Raw genomic sequence first — 27,549 nt, forward strand, 5'->3', positions numbered from 1 at the left:
ATAGCTGGGAAAATCTCATTCGAGGTCAGCTTTGAGGGTGCGTCTTGGTAACTAGTCGGCGGCTCTGATTCCCCCCTTACTCTCCCCCCCCACACCCATGTCCTGAAAGGCACCTGGTCTTGGTGCAGGGCCAGAAGGAGCGGGCTTCTGCTCAACAGGCAAAACCTGGAGGCCCAGAGGACCTTGCAACCATTTCCTCACTGTTGCCTCTCATTCTTCCTGGTTAGAGCCCAGCTCGCCCTGCAAGGCTGCCTGGGGCCCCTTTTACTCAAGTTCCCTTCCTTTTCTGACTCTCTGTTCCCAGGGTCCTGGCTTCCTCTGAGGGTGGCCGGCCCCCTTGCAGATTGCCGCCTGAATCCTAATCAAGTTTTGCCTGAACGCCGGTCCTGCGTCCTTTGGACGGAGCATGCGCAGGACAAAACACATGGTCTTCTGATGATACTCTTCACAGGGGAGGGAGGTGTTGTGATTCAGAGATTCAGAGACCGCTCTGCAGGTGGGCTCAGGAAGAGGCAAGGCTCATGAGAGATGTATCCTGCCGGACATCTCGGCAGTCTGAAACTTCATTGAACAAAGTGATTCTCAACAGGGGTGGTGGGGGCAGGGTTTGTAGAAGTTTTGGGTGGTGGCACTGCCCTCCCCCGATCGCCACAGCAAGCCTGCAAGGAGGAGTCATTTGATTCCTGGTTTAACAGATGATCACAGCCGACAATAGGAAGTTCAACAGTGCTGTAATTAGGAACTTGCCCCAAGGCACAGGAGCCCGAGTTCAAGTTTAGAGAGACAACTACCCAGGGAAGAAACCTGCCAGGTGCGTCCTCTGTCTGCAGCGTGCATGCGGCTCCCGCGTGCGGCTCCCACAGCGCTTCGGTTCACCCCGCGCCGTGGAGCAGGTGACCTTGTCACCACGGTTGGAGTTGGATTCTGCCCCCTAGTAAATGTGTGGCGCTTTACTTCTTGGGGCTCTAGGGTTCCAGCCTTAAAACCCTGGGGCTCTTTTCTACCCTTGATGTTAATGGTTGCTGCGGATAACGTTTTTTGAGGGCATTTGTGGGTCAGGCACTGTGCTTGGTCCTCCGGGTGCACGGTGCTGCTTTTCTTACGTGACAGGTGAAGAAGCCTAGGTTGACAAAAGATAAGAAATCTTGCCCAGGCCCAGTAGCCGGTCTGCGGCCTGCGAGTGGGAAGACTCTGCTCCTCACTGCCTCCCTACTTGGCTGTTGACCCAGCCCCACGGCCTCGGAGCCGAAGTGGAATCCTCCCACTTGGACGCTGCTGACGCACCTGCTTTGTGCTAGGTGTGGAGCTAGACACTAGGGAAGTGGCTTGGTCTTTGTCCACTAGTTGCTTACCATCTGACAAAGGGAAACCAGCAGACGGATTTCAGTGCGCTGGGGCCGGTGCTGTCCAGGCCCACAGCGGGATTTAAAGTCGGAGAGCACTGTGAAGATAATGCTGGCCGCCGAGTGGAAGGCGGATTGGAGATGGGCCGGGAGATGAGTTCTGCTCGAACAATTTGGGTGAGCATGGACGGAGAGCTCAATCAGTGAAGTGGGAGTTCGCATATGAGCATCCCCGAGGAGGGACAATCAACAAGGCCTAGAGATCAGGGCAGGAGGATTAAAGGTGGTCTTAATATTTCTGACGTGCGCGGAATAGACCGAGTGCTGTCATTCACCAACAGAGAGAGCGACCCACAGAAGAGTGGGTTTCCGAGGAAGCTGACTCGGATGGACTTGGAGCTGCCTGCAGCTTAGCAGGTGAGAGGCCTGGGGCTGGCGGCTCAGAGACGACAGGGCAGCAGTGGGGGAGCCTTGGATGGGGAGGAGGGTTTCCTGTAGGAAGGTGTGTACAAAAGAGCACAAGGTCGAGATCAGAGGCTTGGGAACGCCCTTCTTACAAGCTTGGAAGGAGGCCTGACGGAGGCTGCCAGGGGCCAGAGGGCGACAGAAGAGTCTCTCCAGGAAGGAAGGGGTAGTATCTGACACCACGGAGAGGGCCAGTAAGATGAGAGCCAGGGAAGGGGCCTGGTTTGGTAGAAATTAGGTGCCTTTCATCTGCGCAGTGTCTGTGGTGGGGGCGGGGTGACAGAAGCTCATCCGAGGTGGGCTGCGGAATATATTGGAGGTGGTGTGCACCGCTCCCCGGAGCTCTGGAGAGGGGCCAGTGAGGGCCACGGTAGGAATGAGGGGTCTGAAGATGCTGCTGGCAAAGCTGTCGACCACAGGTGGCTGAGATGGATGCTACAGTGGGTCCCAAAAGATTGGGGGGATGAGTTGAACCTTGGCCAACAATAGGGACTCTTCTGGGACCGAAAGGAGCAGGGAAAGTGTGGAGCAGATGGGTATGTTTCTGGGCCCGCACCTGGTGACCTGGATTGCTCATGAAATCGGAGCAGGTATGAGCCAGAAGCCAGGGGACAGAGAAGTTGGGAGCAGCCGCAGAGGCAGGAGAACGGGCTGATGGAGGACACGCGGAGGGCAGAGGTCCTGACTGAGGTCAGAACCTGGGTTTGCAGCGGTGCTGCAAGCTGGCTGTCAGGTCTTTTCTGGCCTTATTTGGCAGCCCAAATATAGAAGGGGAGAGTTTACATGGTTGGGGTGAGGGGAGGATGGGGTGTGCTGGAGTCCATGGACTTGCAGCCCTGAGAGGCTAAGCTGTTGAAGGAGGGTCGGAGACTGCTGGTGGCCAGCCACAGGCTTAGAGACCCTGGAAGGGTGAGCGTGAGCTGGATCCGCAGGGACCCGGGCAGGTGCAGCAACAAGCACCTGGCGTTTCTTTTTTTTTTTTTTTTTTTTAAGATTTTATTTGAGAGAGAGAGAATGACAGATAGAAAGCACGAGAGGGAAGAGGGTCAGAGGGAGAAGCAGACTCCCCGCTGAGCAGGGAGCCCGATGTGGGACTCGATCCCGGGACTCCAGGATCATGACCTGAGCCGAAGGCAGTTGCTCAACCAACTGAGCCACCCAGGCGCCCACACCTGGCGTTTCTAAGAAGGGGGCTGAGGTGTCGCCGAGGAGCATGCAGAATCCTGACCTCTCCCGGCCAGGGAAGGGCCAGTCTCGTTTGCAGACCTGATTTTTGCGCAGTACCTCTTTCATGCACCTATCCAGGACAGTTAAATAAATTATTAAATCAAGAAAAAGGACTGGGGCACCTGGGTGGCTCAGTCGGTTGAGCGTCTGCCTTTGACTCAGATCATGATCCCGGAGTCCTAGGATCGAGTCCCACATCGGGTTCCCTGCTCAGCGGGGAGTCTGCTTCTCCCCCTCTCTCTGCTGCTCCCCCACCCACTTGTGTGCGTGTGCGCGCTCTCTCTCAAATAAAAAGTCTTAAAAAGAACAAAAGTACTAACGAAAGGTACAATCATTTATTTCTTTGAGCCTCACAGTCACTGATTTTGGCTGAAGTCATGTGTTTACTTTTCATTTTTTTGTTCCAGAAACAGTTACCAGCCATTGCCAGACACTGTTGTAGGCCTGGCAAATCTACGGGGGCTCCCTTGCAGTGGGGGCTGATGAGTGCTATGAAGGACAATAAGGAGGCAGGCAGATACACGTGCACATAGGACTGTTGATGGGCTGTTGAGAGAAGACCTCTGTGAAGGCAGGACATTTGAGCAGAGGCCTGAACAAAGTGAGGAAACCCATCATGTAAACATCTGGGGAAGAACGTTCCAGAGAAAGTGAGAGGTGCAAGGGCCCTGAGGCAGGTGTACACTTGGCGTATTCAGGAGCAGCAAGGCCAGTGTTGCTGGAGCAGAGTGAGCCAAGGGGAAAGGGGTAGGAATGGGGTCAGTGAGCAGGGGAGATGTAAGCAGAAACTGCAGAGCCTCTAGACCGTTGGAAAGACTCGGCTTCTATCCGCACAAGATGGGAGCCACTGCAGGGTTTTGAGCAAAGGAGTGCTTTGAACTGACTTAGGGTATAAATGATGCCCCCCTCCCCTCCCCGGGCTGCTGTGAAGGGAGAGAATGGGGGTGGAGAGGACCATGGAGCTCTTGCTCTATGGGCAAGAGATGCTGGGAGCCCGGGCAGTGGAAGTGGTAAGTGGCCTAATTTGGGACAGATAGGCTTCCCACACATGGATGACCTTTGGTGGGGCTGATCCTGAGCAAGTGCTTATTTTATTTCCTTTCATTTCTTTTCTTGAGTAAGCTCTACATCCAACATGGGGCTCGAACTCACGACCCCAAGATCAAGAGTAGCATGCTCTTCTGCCTGAGCCTGCCAGGCACCCCCTGAACAAATGTCTAAATTAAAGCTGACATCTCGGCCTTTGAACTCTCATCTGAGCTCTACACACGGCCCATCCATCACGGAGCGCTCAGCGAGCGCTCGAACCCTCAGGGGTCAGGACCCAGTGTGGTCAGGGGTGGGGATTGGCTGCAGCCTCTGGGCAGACAGATTGTGAGATCTCTTCCAGACAGTGATGAAATGGGTAAGGGACATCGAGTGGCATGGTGAGCCGGGCTTCCTCCCCAAGACCCTGGCTGCCCAAGCTGCGCACCTTCGGAGCCCCTGCTCAGGTCTTGCCCCCTCTCTCTGACCCCACCACTCAGCTGGGCTTGCTTGCTTTCTTTAATATGTATGCTTTCTAGCGTCGCTCAGGGACACCACCAACTCTGGGCTTTCTTTCAAAGGGTTTATGTGACACGTGGGATTTTGAGAGAGGTGGGGGTAGGGGGAGAGGCAGGGAGAGAGGAGGTAGTTTTAAGAATTTGGCCAGGAAAGATAAACACCTTAATCGTCTTCCAGGCTCAACCAAATTCCATTCTGAAGGGTTTAAGAGCAAAGCTTTGGAATCAGCCAGACTGGAGGCAGCACAGGGGCGGCTCTCTCGTCCCTCCCGGCCAGGCCTGCCACCCTGCTCCCCGTCACAGCTCCGAGCAGCTGCAGGCAGCCCTCGGCCAGGGCAGCTTCCCCCAAGGAAGGGTCGGTCTGGTCTCATCCCCGTCTACCCTATGGAATCCTGTCCGGTTGCTTTTCTGGAAAGAGGCCATGAGACGGATCCAACCATAACCAAAGGAGGAAGAAGGGGGACTGCCCCTGCCCTGGAGCCCGGGAGGGAGATGGAGCCCACACCCAGGACCCAGAGGGAGGCAGACGCAGATAATCCAGCCTGGCAGCTCGAGGCCGGGGCTAGGGCTCAGGGCTGGGCTGGGAGAGTGGGTAGGTCCGGGAAGCTTCCCTGAAGGGGTGAGCGGGTGGAGCTGCCAAGGGAGCAAAGGGACCTTTGGAGAAAGGGCTGAGTGTTCCAGTGGCTTCCTCCTAGGCTAGGACCGCCCCCCTCCTCCACACCCTCCAGCCAAGGCACAGAGTGCCTCCTCTGGGCTCTCCTGGAGGCCTGGAGGCCTGGAGGCCTATCCCCAGGAGGTCTGGGAGCTCAAAAGAGGGGATTTGGCCCACAGAGACCACACTACCCACAAGCAGCGAGAAAGGCCTGCGAGTGTCCAGGACCCAGGCTGGCTCCCTCTCTGGGCCCGTGCCTGCGAGCTCAGCGGGAAGACAGGCCCACCAGAAGTCCAGCTCATATGGAGACCTGGAATGCTGAGGCTGACAGTCCCAGAGCTCGGGGCTTTAGGAGGCAGGAGACTCCGAAATCCAGGAGACCCTGGCTGGCTGCTTTGATCCCCCAGGGACAGGGACGTGCCCCTGCGGATCCCTGAGTGCCAAAACTCCCCCTTGGATGTCCCGCCAAGTTGGTCCCAGGCAGGCGGCTTGGGCAGCCAGGGCCTTGGGAGGAAGCCAGGCTCACCCTGCCACTCGATGCCCCAGGTTGGTGGAGGAGATGCAGGCAGGGCAGGTGGGGCTTCGGCAGGGCAGCCTGGCCGAGATTTTCAGGCTCCAGCCCCAGGCCCTCTGGGAATCCGGGCAGGCCGGGGGCCCCTGGCGGACGGGGTGGGCCGGGGGCAGCCGGAGACTGTTCAGTCTCTCTTTGACAGCTAACATTTTCCAGAGCCGGCGCCCGCAGGAGAAAGGAAATCAGAGCTTCCCACCTCACACATCTTTTTCCCATTTTGTTCATGCTACCCAGGGAAAGCCATTAGGGCTAGGTCAGTCTGGGGCCTCCCCCGCCACCACCACCTATCTCTCTAGCTGGCTCTAAGGAGGGGCAGGGATGGGAGGGGAGGGTCACTGGAAGGACAAGGCTCTAGCCTGCAAAGGAGCCTGACCCTGAACTCTTGTCTCCCCTAATTCCCTGCCCACTGAAGATGGGGGTGTGGGGGCAGGGACCCGAAGCCAGGCTTCTGAGGCCCTCCCTCACTCAGCTCAAATCCCCTGCACCCCTGGGTCTGTCTCTAGGGAGTCTGGCCCACTGGCCCTAAGGAACCAGGAGCTGGGGCCTGGTCTGCAGCAGGAAGGCCCTGGGGTTGGGGGAGCCTAACAGGGGCTCTGGCCTCCTCCCTGAAGCCAGGCGGGGGCCTAGATGGCTGGGTATCATGGTCTGGAGGCGTGCTGCACTGGGAGCACCGAGGAGCCTGGAGGAGGACTCCTCCCTGAGCTGACTGACCTCCTTCCTGAGGTTGAGCCATCCGCTCCTGTTGTCCTGCCCCTGCTCCCAGGGACCATGAGTCCAGTGCCCTCGTTCTAGCCTCGTCCAGTACCTCAGAGCCCCCTGTCTCTTCTCTGGGAACCTTGCCCTTCTCCCCTCCCCCCTGCCCCTTTCCTCTTCAATCCCGGAGTTCACTTCTCTGGCCCGGTGCCCACCCTCTGCACTTCAGGCCGGAGAGGGAGCAGAGCACCCACCCAGTCTGCAGCCCTGCTGACTTCTGTCTTCTGCCAGAAACCCCAGATCATCTCAATGGGGAGAGGGATTCCCTGGACCGCTGGCTTTTCTTCAGTTTCCCTTCCTCAGGGAGCAGGAGAGGAGGCATCTGGGAGATGGTTTGGGCTCCCCAGAACAGGTCCTGGGCTAGGTTGCAGGCTGTCCCTCTTTTCCAGGGCTGGCCACTGTCCCCAGGTACCCTGCAAACCCAGGTGTTCAGCCTGCCAAACTTGTCCGGCCATCCCTTTCCTGCCCCGGGCTGCCAGGGGTTAAGGGACCAGAGCAGGGCAGGGGGTGGGAATGGCAGAGGGGTCTGGCCCCAGTCACTGGCTCATAAAAGCCAAGAGGAGTTTAACTGCAGGTCAGGGTGCTGCCTGCCTTCCCCATCCGGAGGGCCGCCCGGGGGGGGGGGGGGGGGGGAGTCCTTCAGGAGGGGAAATGGGGGCCAGGGCTGGCCAGGATCAGGGCCAGGCCCGTCCAGCTTCAGATGCTGGCCGTTGCCATCAACAGTGCCAGCCACACTGGATTCCCGCCTCTACCTCGGAGGTTCTCTAGAAAGCAGGACTCCAGAGTAAGGGAGCCAGATGTTGGTGCCTGTCCCTGCAGCAGGCTAGGGAGACGGGCCGTAGGGTTGGCGGGACAAGAGACCGTGCCCTCTGCCAGGCCAGCAGGGAACACCAGTCCGGGTGCTGGAACCAAGGCAGGGGGACAGAGGAGCAAGCACCCCGGGGTCAAAGAGCAAGAGCAGTGTGCCGGCTGCCCGTGGGCAGGGTCTCCAGGTGTTTCCACGGCTGCCCGCCCCCCCCCCCGTGCTGCCCCCTGAAGAGGCTAGCAGAGCCAGGGGCCTCTCTCGGGGGCCAAGACTCAGTCTGGACACGTCCTCAGCCAGTGCGTCCACACCTCGTCCCTCCCGCCTGCCCAGCTTGGCATGCCCGGCCCAGCCCCGAGGAGAGCGTTGGCAGCTGGGAACCAGGTAGCAGAGCCAAGAACAACAGAGGAGCCAGCCGCCTGGCTGCCTGGGTGCTGCAAAGACCCTGGCCTGCTCTGTGATTTCTCCTGGAGCCGGCAGCCTTCCTCCCACCCGAGCTTCTGACCCTGCCCGGCCACCCCTGCCTCCTTCACCGAGGCCTGGGGCTGGCCCTGGAGGTCCCAGCCACCCCCTTCTTTCCGGTCCAGCTGCACCCTTCGAGTCACTCAGGATTCCCTGCCTTCACCTTCCCTAGCTTGGAGGGACTCTGCCTGCTTTCCAGGTCCCTGACCCGGTCTCCCAGCCGGCGGGAAGCCCTATTCCCTGCTCTAACAGCAATCTGATGTGGGAAGAATCCAGACCGGGCCTTACCAGATTTGAAAAGGGCTGGGTCCTTGAGCCCAGGCAGACAGACAAGAATGGAACATTCCCCTCTGTACTGAGGGTCAGACCAGACCAGGAGGCAGGATGCTTGAGTTCACACTGCGCCCCGCATGGGATCCTGAGGGCTTGGGGACCAGGGGACACCACTGTCCCGCCCCAGGCACTCCTAGCTCCTTTATTCTACTCTCAGACCCGCCCCCTGCCCCGGCAGAACTGCTGCCTGTTCTGCTGCCCCTCTGCTGAGTGGCAGAGACCCAGTGTCCAGCCTCACCTGGATTTAATTTCTGCAGGACTCCCAGCCAGCAAACTCTGTGACCCAGCAGATGCAATAACACTGCTTGGGGTGAGGCGCTTCTCCAAGTGCTGAACTTGGCCAGAGAATCTCCTTGTCCCTGTTGGGGGGGAGGGGGAGGGGTTCGTGACTCTCCCACTCTCTCCATCCCCAGCTGGGCCGGTGGTCCCTCCTGCCCCATCCTCAGGGCAGTGGCAGAGAGGGGTAGGGGCAGCTCCTCTCTCCCAGCCCCCCCACCCCTCCGTCGTGCACACATCCGCATGCATTCATGCTGATGCTCCTCCACCCAGCCAGAAGCCTGCCCACCTCCATTCCTCCTGCTGCAAAGCCAGCCACTTTCCTCTTAGCCTCACTACCATGGGAACAAAGCCCCAGAAGTTTCCTTGCCTAGCTCTCAGGCCTGTTTCCTCCCTACCCCACCCCCACTCTGCCTCTGCTCCCCCAGAGCAACCAACTCTGCACCTTTCCCCCCAAATGCCTGCGGGAGCCCCCGACAGGGGTATGACCAAGGTTCCTGGAAAGGGAGAATGGGTTGCCCCGGGCTGACCTGCGTCAGGTTTGGTCCTAATGAAAAGGCCAGCGACACTAGGAAATTCCTTCTCATCGATCCTGGCGGGGGAAATTAAAGCCAGTTGTTTGTGACCAGGTGACTGACAGGGGCTAAGCCCCTCCCGGTCGCCTGGCTCCAGGCCTGCTCCCTGCGCCTAGGCTGCCCCATCCCCCACTGTTAGCCTCCTTTCCCATCCCCCAGTCCTCTCTCCCACCCACAGTGTCCCCCAACCCCCCAATCCCCTTCCCCTGCATCTTCCCTAAGCCCCCTCCACTTGCCTGCCCTATGCTCTGGTGGGCAAACAGGGCTTCTGGAAGCTGAGACCTGCTTCCCCGCACCCTGCTCCAGACCCTCTACCCACCTCCCTCAGCCAGGGCTGGGGTGCAGGGGCTGGAGCTCAGGCCCAGAGCTGCCAAACCACAAACACTCACATCTGGAAAAAATTCCCCTCCCGGCTCCACTTCCCTTTGTCTTACTTCTGTCTCTTTGGAACTTCTGGCCGCCAGGCCAGTGGGGGGGAGTGAGGAAGTGAAGAGAGGGGAGTGGGCCCAGACCTCCCTGCCCCCACCCCAGGGAGCCCCCCTTCCAGCCTCCCCAGGATCCTCAGCCAGACCACATCCCCCCTCTGCTCCTGTAGGTCTGGCCTCCTGATGACCGTCTTTTGGGTGAGGTTTTAACATCCTGAGTCACCAGGCTTGCAGGGGAGAGGGCCTGGGCTGGCCCTTCTCTTTTGCAGTAGGAAAGATACCCACTGAGCCAAGGACTGGACCCTTCAGGCTGGGGGCTCAAGAGGGCTGGTGTGGAGAAGGAGGTGGGCAGGTTGACCTGGTGGAAGAGATGGGGGCAGTGAGGCGGAAGGAGGGGTGCCGGGGTTCCTGCCATGGTCCTTCCCCCAAGCCTCTCCTCATCCCTTTGGCTAGGAGCCCGATTTCACTGTCAGAACCTAATCCCCCTCCCTTTACCTACAGCAGCGAGAGCCTCCCCCTGGGGGAGGAACACGGGGTGGGCTGCAAGCACCCCCCCCAGGGGCCACCCCCTTCCCTCTACCACCTCCCACCTCTGCTTTTGTCTGCCCTTCCTCAAAGAGCTCCGACCTGCTGCCCTCCTACTTCCAAAAGCCCAGGCCACCCCCACCCCCACCCCCAGATAAGCCCTCCCACACAAATCCTGAACCCAAAAGCCAGGCTGAAGCATCCAGCTCCCTTCTGCAAACCTAACAGGTGATCGCCTCCCCCTGCGGTGGTGGTGGTGGGGGGGGGGGCATCGAGTCCCTTCTATCATAGCACCTCCCTCCCTCCCGCTCAGGGGCACCCGAGCTGCTTTCCTGTTTCAATACATGCATTATTCAGAGATTTCCCTCTTTACAGCGCAGAGGCTCCAGCCTTCTCCAGTCTTTGGTGAAGCCTCCAGCCCCTCTGCTTTGGCTCTGTTCTTCCGACGCCTCCCCAGCCAATGCCCCCAGCCCGCTAGACCGTTCCAGGGCTCTAACGAAAAGGGTTCAGGACCTCAGTGAGCCTGTCCTCTGCCCCTCCCGCGGCCACGCTGGCGGGGAGGGGCCAGCGCTAGGACCAGATGTGGGGTTTTTCCTGCCCGCCTTGCGAGGAGCTGGGAGCGCAGTCCCGGGCGGCGGTGGGGGGGTTGGGGGGGGCGGTGCAGGCAGCGGGGCCACGTGCACGCCTTCGCCGAGGGCCGCTGGGCCGCAGCAACCGTGAGCTACGCCGGGCCCGGTTGGCCTCGGATCTCCCGGCCAGTCTCCGGGGCTCCCCACTTGACCTCTGGGTTTCAGGCTCCCAGCCCTCCCCACAGGGGTCTTGGCGGGGAGCTGGGCCCTGCCCCCTCCTTTGATCTCCCGCTTCGAAGCCGCTGGCGGAGGGGCGGCCCGCTCCTTCCGCCCGTTGGAAGGCGCGGGATGGTGACACCCGAGACCCCGCTCCACCCCTTCCCGGGGCACCCAGTCTCCCTCCAACCTGGGTGGCAGCGCGGCGCGCCGGGGCTCCAGGCCTCCGTCCCCGCCTCCCCTCCCTGCCGCCTGCTGCGATCCCCTGGGGGTTCGGGGAGCCAGGCGACGGAGAAAGCGCCTTAATAAAGAGCTCGTGTCAAGTGATTGGCAGTGACCTCTGCCCCCCGCCCCAGCCTCGCGCCCGGGGCTCCTGCTTAACCCTTCGATGACCGCCCAGCTCATTAAGAGGAAGGAGTCTCTCCGCGCCAACGTCCTGAGTCCCCCGGCACTGCGGCAGCCCTGAATCCCGGGGAGGCGGGCGCGGGTAGGGGGGCCGCTCCCTCCCACCCCCTCGAGCCTCTCCAGCAGGGGGCGCCGTTGCCCCACTTGGGTGCCTGGCCCAGCCACCCCGGGTCTCCCCGGCCGCTCTGTGAGCTCGGGGCGGTCACGCTGGACCCAGTTCAGGGCTCGGTGGAGCCGAGCCCGGCCGCCCGCCTCTTCCCTAGCGCCGGCTCGGAGCGGGGTTCGCCCGCTGGTAGTGTCGCCGGGTGTCCGGCGCCAAGGAGTCGAACGCACCGAGTCAGGTTGAGGAGCGGCCCCGGGGACCAAGCCAGCCGTGACCCTGGGGACGTGAGACCTGAGTATCTGCGCCCCGGGCCCGGCGCCCCCTCCTCTCGGCGGAGAGCCCAATCCGAGCGCTCGCCCCGTGTCGCCTCCCCAGCCACCCCTCGCGCGGGAGCCAGCTGCCTCGGCCCCCCGCTAGCCCCGGACCCGCCCACGGGGGGGCAGATCCAGAGGCGGCGGAAAGGGGGCTCAGGGCCCCCCAGGTGGGGTGGGGGGCGGGGCGGGAGGCGGGGCCATCTCTCTCTCTCTCTCTCTCCCCCTCTCTCTCTCTCTTTCTCTTGGGCAGGGGCGGGCCCCGCTCAGGGTATAAAGCTGCCCGCGCGGGAGCCCAAGCCAGCTCTGGGGTTGTCCTGAGACGTGTCCTGTCCTGAGTCCCACGACCAGGCGAAGGCGACCGCGACATCTCTTTTGACTAAAAGACTCAGCGTCCAGTGCTCCACCCAAAGCATCTAAGGGGATCGCCCCTCGCGCCTCCATCATGCCCAACTTCTCCGGCAACTGGAAGATCATCCGATCGGAAAACTTCGAGGATTTGCTCAAAGTGCTGGGTAAGGAGATTTTCGAGCTCCCGGGGAGCCAAGGGCGGCACCGGAGTCCTCCCGCAGGAGAAAGAAAGCAGGGTGGGGGTCAAGGCGCGGGAGGTTGGGTGTCTGCATCCCCAAGGAAAGGGGCCGAACGCTTGCATGGGGGGCTCGGGGCTCGGACGTTTAGATCCTTTCTCCAGCGGGGCGTGCCCCCCATGCCAGTTCCTGCAGTGACCAGCCTGTGAACCAAGTAGAAACCAGAAGCACGAGGTCGGTATCCCTGGGGGTGGGGCCGGGAGCTCTGGGCAGTTCAGAAGCAGCCAGAATCCAGGCTGGGGTCCTGGGTCCTTACTCAGCCAGCCCCTCGGAGCCGTTCCACCCTCTTTGCCCCCACCCCGACAGCCAGTAGCCCAGCTCGGGGCACGTTCCTTACCCCCCTGCGCCCGGCTCCCCCCCCCCGGGGATCCCCCCCCCCCCCCCCCCACCCCCGCTCTCACGGTTGCCCCTTCCCTCCCCGTTTAGCACTTTCCATGCTGTGCCCCCACCCTCCATCTGTGACACAAATATTTTCCTACAGCGGGCAGCTCCAAAGTCCTCAGTCGCTCTGGATAATTATCACTTTCTTAGATTTCAACAAATGGTTTCGTGTGAAACCCCAACCCCCCATTTCCGAAAATCCCAGTTGTTGTCTCCCTCCCCCACCCCAGACCTGCTGCAGCCCAGCTAGGTGTGTTGGTTAAAGGTGGGGGAGAGTTAAACCTCCTCCAACTCCCTTTCCCAACTCGGTGTGCCCTCTGGTGTGCGGGCAGAGGTAGAGAGTGGGACTGCCGGGAGGGGCTCTGGGAAGAGAGGGAGGTGAGTTAAGGGCCTCAGCAATCGGGAAGCACGCCCCTCCCCCCAGGAGCCCTGCAGCCCTGGATTTCTGGACTGAACACGGTGACTCCCCCTTGAGTGGGGGGAGGCGGGAGGCACACCTTGTGCAGGGTGGGGTGTAGGATTGAGTCTGGACCTGGGAAGGGTCTGGAATGCTGTGTTTCCATATTCCTTGCCATTAGTTCTTTCGTCTAACCACAAGATTCCTTCAAGCCCTGTCTTTCCCTCTCTGCCCTTGCTGCAGTTAAACTCCAAAACATTTTCCCTTTGGAAAGCCTAGATGCCATTCCCTCCCCACCTCTGGACTCTGGCCCCTCTCCCCAGTGGATGAAGCAGGAGGTGGCCCGGCACACCCACAGGCCCAGCTGGAGAATAAGAGCCAAAGCCCAGTCCTGTTGTCTGTCTGTCTTTGGTCTGTTTGTCCTCCCTGCGGGGTCTCTCCGAGCCACGTGCCCTCCTCAGGCCCTGCTGGGGGCAGATTAAAAACAGACCCATTAGACAAACAGCCCTGGCTGGAGTGGCATCTCCTTGGAACCCAGCCCTGCCCCTGCACGAACCTCGGCCCCTCCTTGCCCCCTCTGCCCAAGTCGAGTATCCCTCTCCTGGTGAGGAATGCTCAGGTGTTTGGGAAATACCTGTCCCACCCACTGTGGTAGGCAGGGTGCATGAGCAGGTTCTGCTCCTGTAACAGGAAAGATGAAAAAGTTAGGCAGTATCAGATGGACTTCTAGGGGAGGATGGGGTGGGGTGTGTCTGCTCTGCCAAGGCCACTGGATCTGAGAACCTCTCCCTGGACCCAGGAGATCAACAGCCCAGAAGGGGGTTCCTGGTGCTGCTGGGGGTGTCCTCCTGCTCTCCCGCTCCCTTCTTTCTGGAACAGAGTGAGTCTGTTTCAGTGCCAAGGGAAAAGAGGATTTGTTTCTCTAGGAACCCAGGTCTGGAGGAGGGCCAGGGCCAGGGAGTCCTCTTGCCCGACCCAGCCCTGCTTGGCCCCCTCACCCCCACCCATTGCTTCCCTGAGGGTCTCTGCTCCAGTTGCGGGAGGGGGGGCACCAGGCAGGTGAAAGTGGGCTGATGATGCTTAGACCTGGCCCCGGCCAGAAAGACCTTCCTGCCTGCTTGTCTTCTTCCTCTCCTGGCTTCCCACCCTTCCTCATGACTGGGAAGCTAAGAGGGGCCTAGTTTGGGGAAGGATGTGGGGCACAGGCCCAGGGACTCTGAATCCACAGAGCCTGAACAAGACCTGACCACCTGAGTTCAGGGTGATCCTAGAGTAGGGAACATACTGGCGGGGGGGATGGGGTCCCTGTCTGTCCCTTGAGGGGAGAAGGGCACGGGAGCCCGCCAGGAGGCCGGGCAAGCAAGGGTCTGATGCAGGGAACTTTGAGCCTCAGCTCTGGCTTTTTCTTTGATTTCCTTTTCCCAGTAAAAATAATAGCAGCTGTAAGAAGAGGTGTGCCTAGTGCTGTGTTTCTCAGTCCCACACGCGCCACCCATTTGCCCAGGGTCACCTGGCCTGCAAGGGAGGCTGAGCCAGATGGACGTCAGGGTCCAGTGGATCTTCCTGCAGAGCCTCTGGCTTCCCCAGGCTGGGGCCATTCTGTAGAGGGGAACAGCACCCCAGCTCATCACCTGCTGAGAGTCCCTGCTCCTCGCTGGGGAGAGGGACGGCGATGGGGTAAAGGAAGGTCGAGGTAGCACCAGACAGGGGAGGTGCATAAGGCAGAAAGCAGAACGAGCCCTAACTTCCGGAATGGGAGTGGTGAGGCCTGGCCGGGGAGGGTCTGGCCTGCTCTTGGCCTGGGGTGAAGACACCGTGACTCTGACGGGTCCACCCCCGCAGAGGGTCGCAAGCAGGGTGGAGAAAGGGCCACAAATGAGGTGAACTGGGCCAAGGTGAGGATGCCTGCTGGGTGAGGGGAGTGGGGGGAGGCTGCCCCCGAGAACGCTGGGGTCCAGGCCTACTGGTCAGCAAGGTGGGACCCCGCTGGGTTGCTGCTGCTTTGCCCAAGCTGGGCCCTGGGGAGGGGTGAGGCAGCGGCCCGGAGCGCCCTTGAAGGCGAGCCTCCCTGCTCTCCCTGCAGGGGTGAATGTGATGCTGAGGAAGATTGCCGTTGCTGCAGCGTCCAAGCCGGCCGTGGAGATCAAACAGGAGGGAGATACTTTCTACATCAAAACCTCCACCACGGTGCGCACCACGGAGATTAACTTCAAGATCGGAGAAGAGTTTGAGGAGCAGACTGTGGATGGCAGGCCCTGTAAGGTGAGTCCCCTCGGGGTCACGGCGTCCACTGCCCGGCCATTGTCCAGTCTTTTCCTGGATTCTCGGCTCCACTCCTAGTGGAGAAAGTGCCCCTCTCTCGCTGCTGCGGGGCCCCGCTCATGTGGCCTCTCTCTTGCAGAGCCTGGTGAACTGGGAGAGTGAGAACAAAATGGTCTGCGAGCAGAGGCTTCTGAAGGGAGAGGGCCCCAAGACCTCCTGGACCAGGGAGCTGACCAATGACGGGGAGCTGGTCCTGGTAAGTCCTTCCTCCTACCAGCCCAGCGCCGCATTCAGGGGTTTTCTGGGACACTCCAGGGCGCAGGAGGTTCAAGATCAACTGGACTGGTCCCCCGCCTCCCGAGGGGGCTGCTGGGCCGGACAGTGCCACTCTGTGACCAGGACCTGGTCCTCCGCGTGGAGCGGATGCACACCGAGACGCCCAGCGTTCCTCTGGGCAAGGACCCTCCTGGCCTGGGGAGGAGGGTGGAGGACAGAGCCCTGGGGCTCTACCGCCGTCCTCCTTCCTGTGACACCAGGGCATGTGGGGACCAGCTCCTGCCTGTTGGTCCTGAATCTAGAAGTAGGTTTGGTCTCCGAAGCCACAGGGACCACGAGCCTTCCAGGTTAATGATGACTTCTGACTTGTGTCGTTCCAGACCATGACGGCGGATGATATCGTGTGCACCAGGGTCTATGTCCGAGAGTGAGCAGCTGTGGGTCCAAGAGCTGCCAGAGCCCCCTAGCCCACCCTTCCACGCTCCCTGCCTCCCTGCCCCTCCCCCATTCCTTCTAGGCTAGCTCTTCCCTCACTCCCCTCCTCACCCCTCACTCCTGGGGGTGCTGGGATGCCTCCAGCCGGGCTCGGGTTGGACGACAAGAGCCCAGATCACCCTTTCCAGAATCACTTCCCCTCCCCAGCCAGCAGTCCTGAACCAGCCCAGAGCACAGCCTCTCTTTCTGGGAGGGGACCTGAGGGCCCCAGTGGGAAAGACGGCCCTCTGGCTTCCGCTCTTTGTCCCTGTAGCTGACACAGTGTAGAATATTTATTGGTTAATTTTATTAAAATGTTTAAAAAAATACAACCTGTCTCTGACTCCTTGGGAAGGGGACAGATGAGTTGTCTGAGTTCCACTTTGCCTCTGAAGCATGGTGTGGGAAGCAAGTGTGTCCACAGCAGGACAGTTGGGCCACAGGGAGGGAGGGGCCTTCCCCTCACCCCACTGCCCACGCCTGCAGCCTCCTGCACCGCCCTGGCTCCCAAGGCTAGTCCTGGACTTCTTAGCAGGGGCGCCGGGCTCCGAGGAGCTGACTCCCACCTTCTCCCACACTTTCCTCCAGTGGTTCCTTCTCTCCTCCAACTCCAATCCGTGGGCAACCCCAGGCCTGGCCTTGGCCTCCCACAGGGTTCCAGATGAGCTCACCGATGCCCACGGGCTGGCCTCGCTCCCGCCCGGGTCTCCTGATGAGACTCTGTTCCTTGCCGCCCTCTGGTTCTGAGACACACGACTGTCTTGGCCTTGAGACCTACATACCCCTTCTGCCAGCTTCCCCCCCACCTTCCCACGCCTCCACGCTCAGGTCAAGGCTCCACTGCGTCTTCCCAAGCTCCACGGTCATCTCCAGTGCCTGCCCTCCTTCCGCAGGCCAGGGCCCTCCTCCGGGCCTTCTCCTGGCCCACCTGGTCTCATACCACAGCACCTTGTAACTGGTCTGCCTGGCCTGCTCGTCCGTCTTCATGGCTTTGTGGGGGCAAGTGAGCGCAAGTGTGGGAAGAGAGGTTCCTGCCCTGGTTCTCTCACGTGCTCGTTCCGTGACCTTGGACAAGCTACTCAGTTTCTCCGAGCCTTCGTTCTGTAATCTAATGGCTTGTGTGCTGGGGAGTGTCCGTGGGGGCCAGCCAGACCCAGCCAAGGAGGCCGGTGGCTTCCCTGCCCACCGTCCTGCTCATTTCTGTTTCCTTTGTGCACTGCCCACATTCAACCCTGTCAAACGGAACTCCTCCCTACCTCACGGAAAACTGACTTCAGATGCCCCAAGCTCACGTGCTTCCAGCTTGGGGTCCCCCAGAAGGAGATACTCTCTCCCGGGGTCCATACCTTCGTGCCAGAAGGGGTTTGGTTCTGCGGGGTCACATGACTGTCCTCTGGCCCACTTGCTGTGGACAGGGCGACGGGCCCCGGCGGAGGGAGGGGTGGGGCAGAGCCCCGGAGCACTTCCGCTGTGAGAAGAGTTGCTGTCTCAGATTTCTCATCTATAATCCAGCAACCATATAGAACGTCCACCTCGCAAAGGCACTGTAGCAGTTAAATAAATCTCATTAAGTACACAGCCCTTAGCAATAGTAAGCTCCCACAAAGCCAAGGTCTAACCCCTCTGACCCACCCTCCAAGATGCTGCCAGGGGGCAGGAGGGGGGTGGTCCTTCAGAAAAAAGCTGTATTAGGTCAGGGCCCTGTTCAGAAACAATAAGACAAAACAAAACTCAGCTGCAGCCCCTCTTTTCGTGCAGACTACCGTGCAGACCGGTATTAGCGGCCATTCCAGACGTGGCCCCTAGCCCTTCCTGCATGAGCTCCTCCCCTGCGCATGCCACCTGCTCGCCCAGGGGCACCCAGCGCTTCTCCAGAGCTTGGCTTCTCACCTAGCTAGAAGCGGCCTCTCCCACCGGCAGTGCTGACAGCCACTGGGCTTCACGGCCTGTGTGTGGCAGGTGAGCCTCCTCTCCCTGTGAGACCGGGGTGCCCTGGGGCCAGGCGTCCGGCTCCTGCCCCAGGGAGGCCACGTGCTGCAGCTGAGGGCAGAGGGTCAGGGCCAAGGAGTGGGGGGACAGTGTAAAGAGTCCCGGGGCAAGCCGGTCCCCACTCTGAGTGTGGGGTGGGGGAGATGGGGGGCCCTTTCATGGGTGTAGCCAACTACTGTTTCCCGGGAGTCTCCTGGGAGCTGGGCATCGTGCTGGGTGCTGGGAACGCAGAAATGCATCCCATGGGCAAGATTCCCTGCCCTCCTGGGGCCTGCGGGAGGGCACAGCCCTTTAGTGGGAAGAGATGATGAAACCATAAGTGCACCCCTCAATTCCTGAGTGCATCCCATGCAGGCATTGGAGGGAAAGGGGGCAGAGGGAGGGAGAGAACACCAGGGGAGACCTCGCTTAGGCTGGGGGCGGGCAGCCATGTTAGGAGAACAGGTGTTTGGGAGGACAAAGAACTTCAGGGGGCTTGATGGATGCAGTGGGGTGAAGCAGAGGGGAAGGTACTCTAGGCAGGGAGAACCACAGGGTGAAGGCCCCAAGGGCAGTTCGGGGCTGTCCAAGGTCTGGGGACTGGAGTGCAGGGCAGCGGGGGCCTTTAGGGGCCAGGATGTGCAGAACCTGAAGGGCCTGAGGGCCACAGTCCATATTTCTTATTTGCTTCCAAGAGAAACGATAAGCCACTGAAGGATTTAAAGGGGGCGGCATCCCACATGTGCTTTAGGAGTCCCCTCTGGCTGTCAGGTGAAGATGAATGGAGAAAAGCGGGTGAGGGGGGATGGAGCCAGCAAGCGGCCAGGAGAGGCCTGAGCAGAGGGCGGAAAATCAGGGACGGGGGAGACCAGGTGAGGCAGGAGGCAGGAAGGAGGGATGAGAGAAAGGGGGGTGTCCTGGGTGGCTCTCCGGCTCTGGTCCTGGGGGGGCTGCTTTCAGAAACAGAGAAATAAATCTGGGCTTTCTGGATGCCAGTTTTGTTTGTGTGAATCCAGAAGCGTCCTAACTCCTCAGCCTGAGGCCTGGCTTCATCTCTGTTCTGATCACCTCCTCCCTGACCTCAGCTCCCGCGGTTGCCCATCCAATCTGCTGACTCCCCAGCCCACCCTTCCCACCTTAGCTTGACTCCCATGCCCACCCTGGAAGACCTTTACTCGAGCTCTCCCTGCCCCTTCTCATGCCTTTGCGGCTGGAGCATCTGCTCTTGTTTTTCTGACCAGTTTGTCTCTTTCTAGAATCAAGTTGCTGAGAAGAGAAAAGAGGGATGTGTCTGTTTCCCAAGAAATCCTGGAGGACAGGGGCGGGGTCTCCCCCATCAGACTGGGGGCTCCTGGAGGTTTGGTGCAGGGTCTCCCCCATCAGACTGGGGCTCCCGTAAGGGTGAGGCCCTCCCCCTGGCTCTGTTTCTGTACTCCCCGCCCTCCAGCCTGAGATGACAGGGAAGTTACAGTCCTGGACCCAGGAGATGGGATCAGGGAGGGGCCGCCTCACCCATCTGGCCCAGCCTGGCCCTACCCGTGAGAAAGTCCCTCCAGCTTCCCCTCCCACCCCGAAGGCCGTCTTCCGTTACCTGGGCCTTCATTGCCCAGCAGTGCTTTTAGAAGAAATGCACAGGAGCCCCTATCCCCTGCTTGCAGCCCCAAAATTCTGTGGGCAGAACCTTCTCTCCAGTCAGGCTTCTCAGAGTTCAACCACAGAGGGGGCAGCAGAGGGCCCGGGCCACCGAGCCTCCTCTGGTCCTGAACCGAGGGCCGCTGGGAGGGCCAGAGAAGGCAGGGGGGCAGGGGCAAGGGAGGGGGGTGTGGGACGCTGCCCTGGGGTAGGGTGGCTGCCGCGCACAGCGGGGGCCCCGACCCGCACTGGGACAGCCTGCACCAACATCTTAGGGAAATGGAGGTACACACACACACACTCTCTCTCTCTCTCTCTCTCTCTCTCTCTCTCCCTCTCTCTCTCTCTCTCTCTCTCTCTCTGCAAGAGACAGGAGCTTGGGGCTGAGATTGACCTAGCAACCTCAAAACCAAGAGTCAGGGCACAGCCAGACCGAGGAGAACTAAGCCTGCGGGAACCAGGGCCCCGGGTGCCGAGGAGGCCCCCAGGACCCAAAGGCAGCTCCCTGCCCATGTGTGGCAAGAAGAGCCAAGTTGCAGGAACCCACAGGGGAGGCTGGGCAGGGTGGGCCGAACGCCGGAACCCCTGAGCGTGCTGAGGAGAGGGAGAGGCCTGGCCCAGAGGACGCAGGGCTCAGGGAGGAGGGGGAATCCGGTGCGGAGGGCAGGGTACCGAGGGCCCCAGGAGTGGGAGTCAGAGGAGGGGAGCGTGCTGGTCAGGCCCTCTGACCCCAGGTCCCGACAAAGGGCCGCCTAAGGACCGCCGCAGGCGCAAGATGGATGGCACCGGGGCGGCCAGGCCCTTTGTGGAGGGGGATGAAAGGAAGCAGGCTCCGAGGTCCCCCGGGCCCCCCCCCCATGCCTGTTGGCTCCCCTGCCCCTCCCCCAGTGACCTCAGGGGCCTTGGAGTGTTGGGGGGGGTAGGAAAGGGCGGGGGAGGAGCTGAGTCCAACCAGGTATTTCCCCTGGCTGGGCCCGCCACACCTGGGAAAGATGGGGGGCAGGCAGAAGGACAGTGGGGGCCTGGGCTGCCCTTTGGTCTCTGCAGAAATGGAATCGGTGTGAGTAAGATGCAGTGTCTGTGCCCCCACCAGCGAGGCCCCCAGCAGAGCTGGGTGAGACTGGTTGTGGCGAGGGCAGGGGTCCCCTGGGCGGGCGCTCCCCCCTCTCCTGCAGGCCTGCTGCCCTCCTGACCTCTTGGTTTCTTCCTGTCCCTGCCCTCCTTGGCGCTGCCAGTCGAGAAACCAGTTCTGTGCTTGTGCTGGATAAGGATCTCTGGGCTGGGCTGGGCGCTTCCCAGGCAGCGGCAGGAACCTGGCAGGCCGACAGCACCCCCGCCCCCGGCCAGGGCCGCCGGGGTCTCTGCCACCCCCTTTCCCAGCCTCCTTCCCCTCCAGGGAGACGTCTCCTCCGAGCAGCCTTGTATGGGGCAGGGTGGGCCCCACTTCTCCTCCCCGCCCCCTGCCCCAGGCTCCCCACAGGGCCCTGACAATCGCTCCCCACAGCAGGGTCAGCCCCTGGCCCAGTCACTGGCACGGAAGGGGGCAGGGTGAGACAGGGTTGACCCCACTTAACCCCAGCCCATGGTCTCCTCCTGAACCATCACTCAATCCCAGGACATTCTGGTCCCTTTCTCATCCCCCAGCTCCGCCAACGGGAAGGGACTTTCAAAGGCCATGTCCTCCATTCTTCTGCCTCCTCCTTAAACGTCTGCCTAACCTCTGCCCCTGCCCAGCGCCCCACAAACCTCAGATCACTCCTAGCGCCTCTGCCAACCTTTCACAGGCTTAGCCAACCTCTCCCAACTGCCCCCAGGGCACCGGCCGGCCGTTTGCGGGGGGGAGGGGGGGGCGTGGGAGATCAGAAGGCAGGGAGGAAGGCCGGGGAGACCTGGGGGGCCTCTGGAGGAGACAGGACTCAGGTCTGAGCTCCCATCCCCACCCCCGGAGGGGAGCAGGTGTGTCAAGCCAGGCTGGGATTCAAGCTGGTGACTCAAGCCGGAGCAGACGGCTGCACGGTCCTCAGCAACCAGCCCTCCCTCCCGCCGCCCGAGGTGGAATCTTAGAAGCTGGGAATGCTAGAAGCAGAGAACAGAGTCCCAGAAGGAAGGGCCCTCAGGGATCATGCCTCTCCTTTGTCTGAGAGGAAACTGGGGACCAGAAAGGGGTGTGGCCTGTTTGGGGGGTCGCTCAGGCAGCAGGGAAATCACTGGTCCCACAAAAGGGGGCTGCTTGGGTCCAGTAGACACCAGCTCAGTCCCAGCAGGTGTCAGCTGGGCCCCTCCACACCCTCTTGCTCTCCAGCGAGGGGAGTGGGTTCTTCAGGGTGGAGAGAACTCTTCGTCTCCCTGTGGTCTGTTTTCTGTCTCTCACCCTGCAGTGGGGCAAGCAGGTGCTCCTCGCTGGGCCCCCTCTCTTCTCCTTCTGGGCCACAGATTATGAGGCCAGGACAGGTTCCGGGGCCCTTCGGTCTCAGGTGGGGGATTATAAGCTAAGGTTTCAGCAGGAGCCTAAAGGCAAGGGTATCCCGGGCTCAGCCCAGAGCGGCCTGGGGAGGGAGAGCCACCGTCCCCGGGCCCAGCATGGGTGTCGGACACCCAGCCCCCATCCATCTCAGCCCACCCAAGGGATGCGTCTGAGCATCAGGAAGCCTGGGGGCCTCCCTGACCTGGGTGACACAGGGGGAAGGTATTGCTGTTTTCAGGGGTGCCTACAAAGGCAGGAGCCAGGGCAGGCCAGGCCCTTCTCAGACGGGCAGCATTTATCCCCCTGACAAACATTTTCAGAGCTCAGCTCTGCACAGACCCTCCGGTGGCCGGAGCCAAAGCAATCCCTCACACAGCTTTCATCAACCCGCAGCCACTGAGGAAATGTTCTCCAACCCCCCTGCTAGGTGCCCAGCGTGTCATTCCACAGGCCGCCTGGGCTCTGGAGCCAGGGTGGGCCCTGGGAGCTCGCTGTGTGGGACAGGGTACCGAGAAGGACGGGCCCCCTCCTGCCCCTGGGGCCTCTGCCACCCTCAGGCTGCCTGGGGCTCAGCTGCGGCCTCTCCTCCGGGCGGTACAGAGGCTAAACTTTTCAGACAAGCTTTCCTGTAATTGTCCTTCTGTCGTCACAGCTCCTGATGCAGAAACCAGCCAAGGGACTGTGGAACTGCATAGGCAGAAAGGTGAGGGCACCCCCCCCCCCAGCCTGTCCCAGGGCAAGAACGTGGGCCACGGCCCAGCCGCCGGGGCCCGGGGCCTTGCCAGAGGAGAGAGTCACCCTCCACAGCCCTCTCTGGCTCACTCCTGCCCTTTGCCCCCATCCCTCGGGGGAAGTTCTTCCTCAAGGCTAACTAAGTGCCTCCGCTGCAGTGTCAGCTCTTCAAGGGGACAGAACCCAGAGGACAGGCTCTGGTGTCCGGTGGCTTCAGGGACCAGGCAGGTGAGCGCGTGGGTGCGGCCGGCCGGGAACGCTGGCTGCTCCCACCTCCCTCACCTTTCTTCCCCTGTTCTCCACCGCACTCTCCCGGGGCCCTCCCCTCGCCCGCCTCAGCCCCCCACTCGGGCTCCTGGCGGGGAGCCAGCATTGTTCTTTCCCGGCTCCCCGTTCCCCTCCTCCTGCCCTCGCTGGGCACCCGCCTGCCTGGTCCCTGCGAGCCCCGGGCGGGGGGCGGGGTGGAAACAGGGCTGCGGGTCTCAGGCTCTGCTTCCTCCTCGCGCCACTCCGCTGACAGAGAGGGCTGTGGAGCTTGGGTTACTCGGGGGCCCCCGGTTATTTTTAATGCCAGCAGCTCACAAGATAAATATACCTCCCCCTCCCCCCCGAGCTGCCCCGACGGAGGCCCTCCTTCTCTGCCATTCACCCAGGCTCCTCAGACCGGGCTGGCCTCTAAGGCCCTCCCCTCACATGGCCTCCTAGTCGGTCCCCCGCGGCCCTGGACTCCCAGCGGGGAGACAGCGTGGCCCCCAAATCCCACAGATGACGGGGGAGGTGTCCGGGCTCCACCTAATGCCATCTTGAGACCTGTGCCCAGCAAAGGGCTCCCAGGGGAGCCTCCCCCTGGGAGGGGAGGCTGGGGCAGGCCTCCCAGAGCCTGGGGGGCGGGGGGAATTGGCCCTGGACAGGAGTTGCTTCTGCAGGTTGGGCCCTGGGGCCCCTCTCCTACTTGGCCAGGGGCCGGGGGGGGGGGGGGGGGGGGGCTGGTGGAGCGCCCCTGCTGCCTCCTCTCTTATCCCACTCTGCTCCCGGTTGGTCCCACAACGCAAGCAAGTTCTGCCTGCGTTGACTTCTAGGCCTCTTGCGTTGGTCCAGAGAACATTCTGACAATAGTTCAGGGCAGGAACTGCAGCTCTCCAGGGAGGGCAGAAGAGAGAGCCTGGGATCAGGATGGACTGCTGTTCATTCCTAGATTGTTGGAGTCCCTGGACGGGAAGCCACCAAGGCCCTCAGGACAGATCCCAGGTGAATCAGCCTGCAGCAGGCGGCTGGTCTGTCTACCAACAACAGGGCACTGTCTCCCTCGGTGACACCTGTTGCAGGACAGAAGCAGGTGATGGTCGCCTCTGTCCGGGCTGGCCTCTGGCCACACAGCTTCCACCTCACAGGCCTGTTTCCTGGACCCACTGAAGAAAAATCTGGGCCCTTTTACCCAAGAGCCCCCAGATGCCCAACTTGACCCATCCTCTGTATTTATTTTCAAATGCTTCATGCACTCCGTCATCAAGAATTCTTTTTTTTTAATTTTTTAAGACTTTATTTATTTAGGGGCACCTGGGTGGCTCAGTCGTTAAGCGTCTGCCTTCGGCTCAGGTCATGATCCCAGGGTCCTGGGAATAAATAAAATCTTAAAAAAAAAAAAAGGCCTTATTTATTTATTTGACAGAGAGAGACACAGCGAGAGAGGGAACACAAGCAGGGGGAGCAGGAGAGGGAGAAGCAGGCTTCCCGCTGAGCAGGAAGCCCGATGCGGGGCTCGATCCCAGGACCCCGGGATCATGACCTGAGCCGAAGGCAGACGCTTAACAGCTGAGCCCCCCAGGCGCCCCGTCATCAAGAATTCTATTACCCACAGTGGCACACCTCTCGACCCCCTGTATCTCTGACCTTCCCCACAGAGGGGACCACTGTCCTCTCCTTCAGTTTTATCATCTGCTTGCTTTCCAAAAATGCTTTGACTGCATGTGCACATACGTCCACAGGACACACTGTTTTGCAGGGTTTTGAACGTTTAGGTTCTGTCCCTGGCTTTTCCTTCTCCGCGTGAGGCTCGTGAGCTTCATCCGCGTGGCTGTGATTCCACAGTTGTATCAAATGAACACGCCTCACGGCCGGAAAAAAATCAAACACCTGACAGCGCCAAGAGGGTGCGGAGCAATGGGACCTGCTCGTGCCCCGCTGGTGGAGAGCGAACTCGCACACCCGCTTCAGAGAACGGTGAGGCATTCTTTGTCCGGTGAAGATGTGCGTTCCCTTCCAGACGGCACCTGTGGGCCAGGAGGCCTGGGTGAGGGTGCCCGGGAGGTGTCGGGCGCCAGGATCCACGTCCCCACCTCCCTCACCCAGTGCTCCACTTCACAGACAGACGCGAGCTCCTGGGGAGGACCAGGCACTGGGAACTTGCACAGGGCAGGCAGAGGTGAGCAACCTGGGTTCAGGCCGGGGAGGTGTTACTGTCCCGCCGTAGATGAGAAGCTGAGGCTCGGAGCGTTTAGGCGTCTCTGCAGGACTCCGACTCAGGTGTGCCTCAAGAGCTGGTGGTCTGCACAGCCCTGCCCCACTGCTCCGGGGGCCTGCGTGCTCACCAGGCATGCGGCGGGGTGTCTGTGCCCTCCGTCAGTGGGGTGCCCCGGCCCAAACTCAGCCCCGGGGTGTGGTCTGTGAGGCAGCAAACACCTGCCGGGAGCTCCGAGTGGGCAGGACATCCAGGCACTGGCGGCCCAGCCCGCGCCCCCCACCCCAGCTCCAGTGCACCCCTAGCAGCTCCCCTGTCCTTCTCTGTCCGCCTCTCCCAAAGCTGGGCGGGCCGGTGGTGGTGGGAGAGAGAGACTCAACTCTAACCAGGGGAGAGGGGCTTGAGTCCCAAGTCGGTCACCACCTGGCTCCGTGTAGCCCACAGTGGCCCCGAGTGAGATGACAGGAGAAGCATGAAGGACGTAGAGACTGGACTTCTCCACGCAACCCCTCTGACTCATCCTGTGACCCCACCATCTGCTTCGTTCCCGGAGAGAGGGACATGCCGCCCGAATTCCGATTGCGTGGTCTTGGGCAGGTGACTTCACCTCCTGAGTTGTCTCCTCCAGTGGAAACCCTGGCCAATCACAATAATGTTACCTGCCTCACTACCCAAATCGTAGTTTTTAGAAATTCAGTTTCAGGGGAGGATGTGGCGCTTCTTGAGGTAACAGCGGCCCCTGGCGGCCTCGCCCCACGACAGGGCACAGACCGGCACTCACTGAGCCAGGAGCGGGAAGGCTGCCTCTTTGCGGGGAGCTCACCGAACCCCAGACCCGGAGGGCCGGAGACAGAGGGGGACAGCGCGTCTCTGGCCCTTCTCTCCCGGAGCGGCCTCACCCACGCTCATGGCCCAGCCCCCATCTGCCCCGCTCTGCCTTCCTCCTTCTAAACCGGAGCCCCGCCCTGCACACCTCCCCAGGCCACAAGCAGGGCGTCTTCAAGGTGCCCCCCTCTCCATCCCCACATCTCTTTCCCCCTCTCCACTCCCGGGCTCGGGTCTCATCATGTTGAAGCGTGGTGGGGGCATCGGCCACATGACGGGCCATGCTGCCTGTCTCTCCCACCATCCCCCGCCCCCCCACCCCAGTCCGCAGTGATCCTCCTAAGATGCACATCTGACCAGGTTACCCTTCAACCGAGGTTCAAGCCCTTCCATGGCTCCTCGCTGCCTTGAGGGCAAAGGCCCCCCTTTAACCACACTGCATCCTGCTTTGCCTGCCTGTCTCCGGCTCACACTCTTTGGCCCCATGTGTCCGATAGGCCCAGACGCTCCCGGGGACAGGGGTCCACATGAGTCCTCTGTGATTCCTTCACAATATTTACTCAGTGCGTAGGGTGCGCCTGGCACTCAGGAGGGCCTCGTGAGTACTGTTCCGATAAAAGGAATGAGAAAACCCGGAGGGTTACACTGACGCCTCCAAGTGGTCTAGAGGGACTGGGCTCTCTGTTCAGTGCTCTCTCCACCCTACCTGCTGTCTGTCCATCAGCCCCCGGCCAGGAGAGAGAGGGCCAAGCCGGCCCATGCCAGCCCCATGCCTGCTGGCTGGAAGGAGCGGGACAGGGAGGCAAAGGGAGGGGCTAAGTTAACGACCGATGCCCTGGGCTCTGCATTCTGAGGCAAAGGAGGTGGGAGAGGAGAGGTAACCAAACTGAGACCCTCTGAGACCTCCCTGACCCCCTCTCAGGTCCCTTCAGGGCATCTGGCAGACCCCCTCCGAGACTCTTTGTCCTCCTAGGAGGGGGAAACGGGGGTGAGTGCTGCTTACCCAGTGCTGTAGTCAGCCCCGCTCAGGCATGGACCTCCCCTGGGGGGGGGGGGCTCCTTTCATGGAGTCCTCTGGGCACAGGAAACCTCACCTGCCCCTCCCTGGGGCCCCCTCTATCCCCCGCCAACCCTGTCCACAGTCTGTTTCCCTTACTCAGCAAGGCCCAGAGGGCAGGTAAGCAAGCTCCCGGCCCAGGAGTGGGACACCAGTGTGCCCTTCAGGCGGACCCCTACCCCTGAGGACTGGTCCCCTCGGGAGCCCACACCCACTTTGCCTTGGGGGGCATCACACTTCCCCTCTGAGCCAAGGAGGGAGAAGCTGCAGCCTGCCTTCCAGGGCTGGCCTGCAGCCCAGCGCGGCCTTCCCCATGTAGACGGGGTGCAGAGGCCTTCCCGGCGGCTCTGGGAACGCTCTTCAGGGGGTGTGTGGTGCTCAGAGGCTGCCGCTTTTAGCTTTGGAGCTTAGCTGGGATAGGAGTATATTGAGAAAGTCTTCATGAAACCTTACTCCAAGTTCTTTGCCGCCCCATCTTC

At 61.3% G+C, this 27,549-nt stretch overlaps 1 protein-coding gene across 1 annotated transcript; it reads left to right on the forward strand.

The window, feature by feature from the left end:
* The first annotated feature begins 11,773 nt into the window (after positions 1-11,773).
* Positions 11,774-16,253, forward strand: CRABP2 (cellular retinoic acid binding protein 2). Its single transcript, XM_025858900.2, has 4 exons — positions 11,774-12,072; positions 15,006-15,184; positions 15,324-15,440; positions 15,841-16,253. Exons 1-4 carry the CDS (start codon positions 12,003-12,005, stop codon positions 15,889-15,891), a joined length of 417 nt encoding a protein of 138 aa, XP_025714685.1. The 5' UTR covers positions 11,774-12,002; the 3' UTR covers positions 15,892-16,253.
* The last annotated feature ends 11,296 nt before the right edge of the window (positions 16,254-27,549 follow it).

The sequence above is a fragment of the Callorhinus ursinus genome, unplaced genomic scaffold (assembly GCF_003265705.2).
Source record: "Callorhinus ursinus isolate GAN/ISIS: 27379988/994484 unplaced genomic scaffold, GSC_fseal_2.0 scaffold92, whole genome shotgun sequence".
NCBI lineage: Eukaryota > Metazoa > Chordata > Mammalia > Carnivora > Otariidae > Callorhinus > Callorhinus ursinus.

What these genes read in the sequence shown, in the direction of transcription:
- CRABP2 (XM_025858900.2), top strand. Translation starts at nt 12,003, where the DNA reads ATGCCCAACTTCTCCGGCAACTGGAAGATCATCCGATCGGAAAACTTC. An exon ending in TGGATGGCAGGCCCTGTAAG is followed by an intron (nt 15,185 to 15,323) that starts GTGAGTCCCCTC and finishes TCTCTCTTGCAG; the next exon opens with AGCCTGGTGAACTGGGAGAG. An exon ending in ATGACGGGGAGCTGGTCCTG is followed by an intron (nt 15,441 to 15,840) that starts GTAAGTCCTTCC and finishes GTGTCGTTCCAG; the next exon opens with ACCATGACGGCGGATGATAT.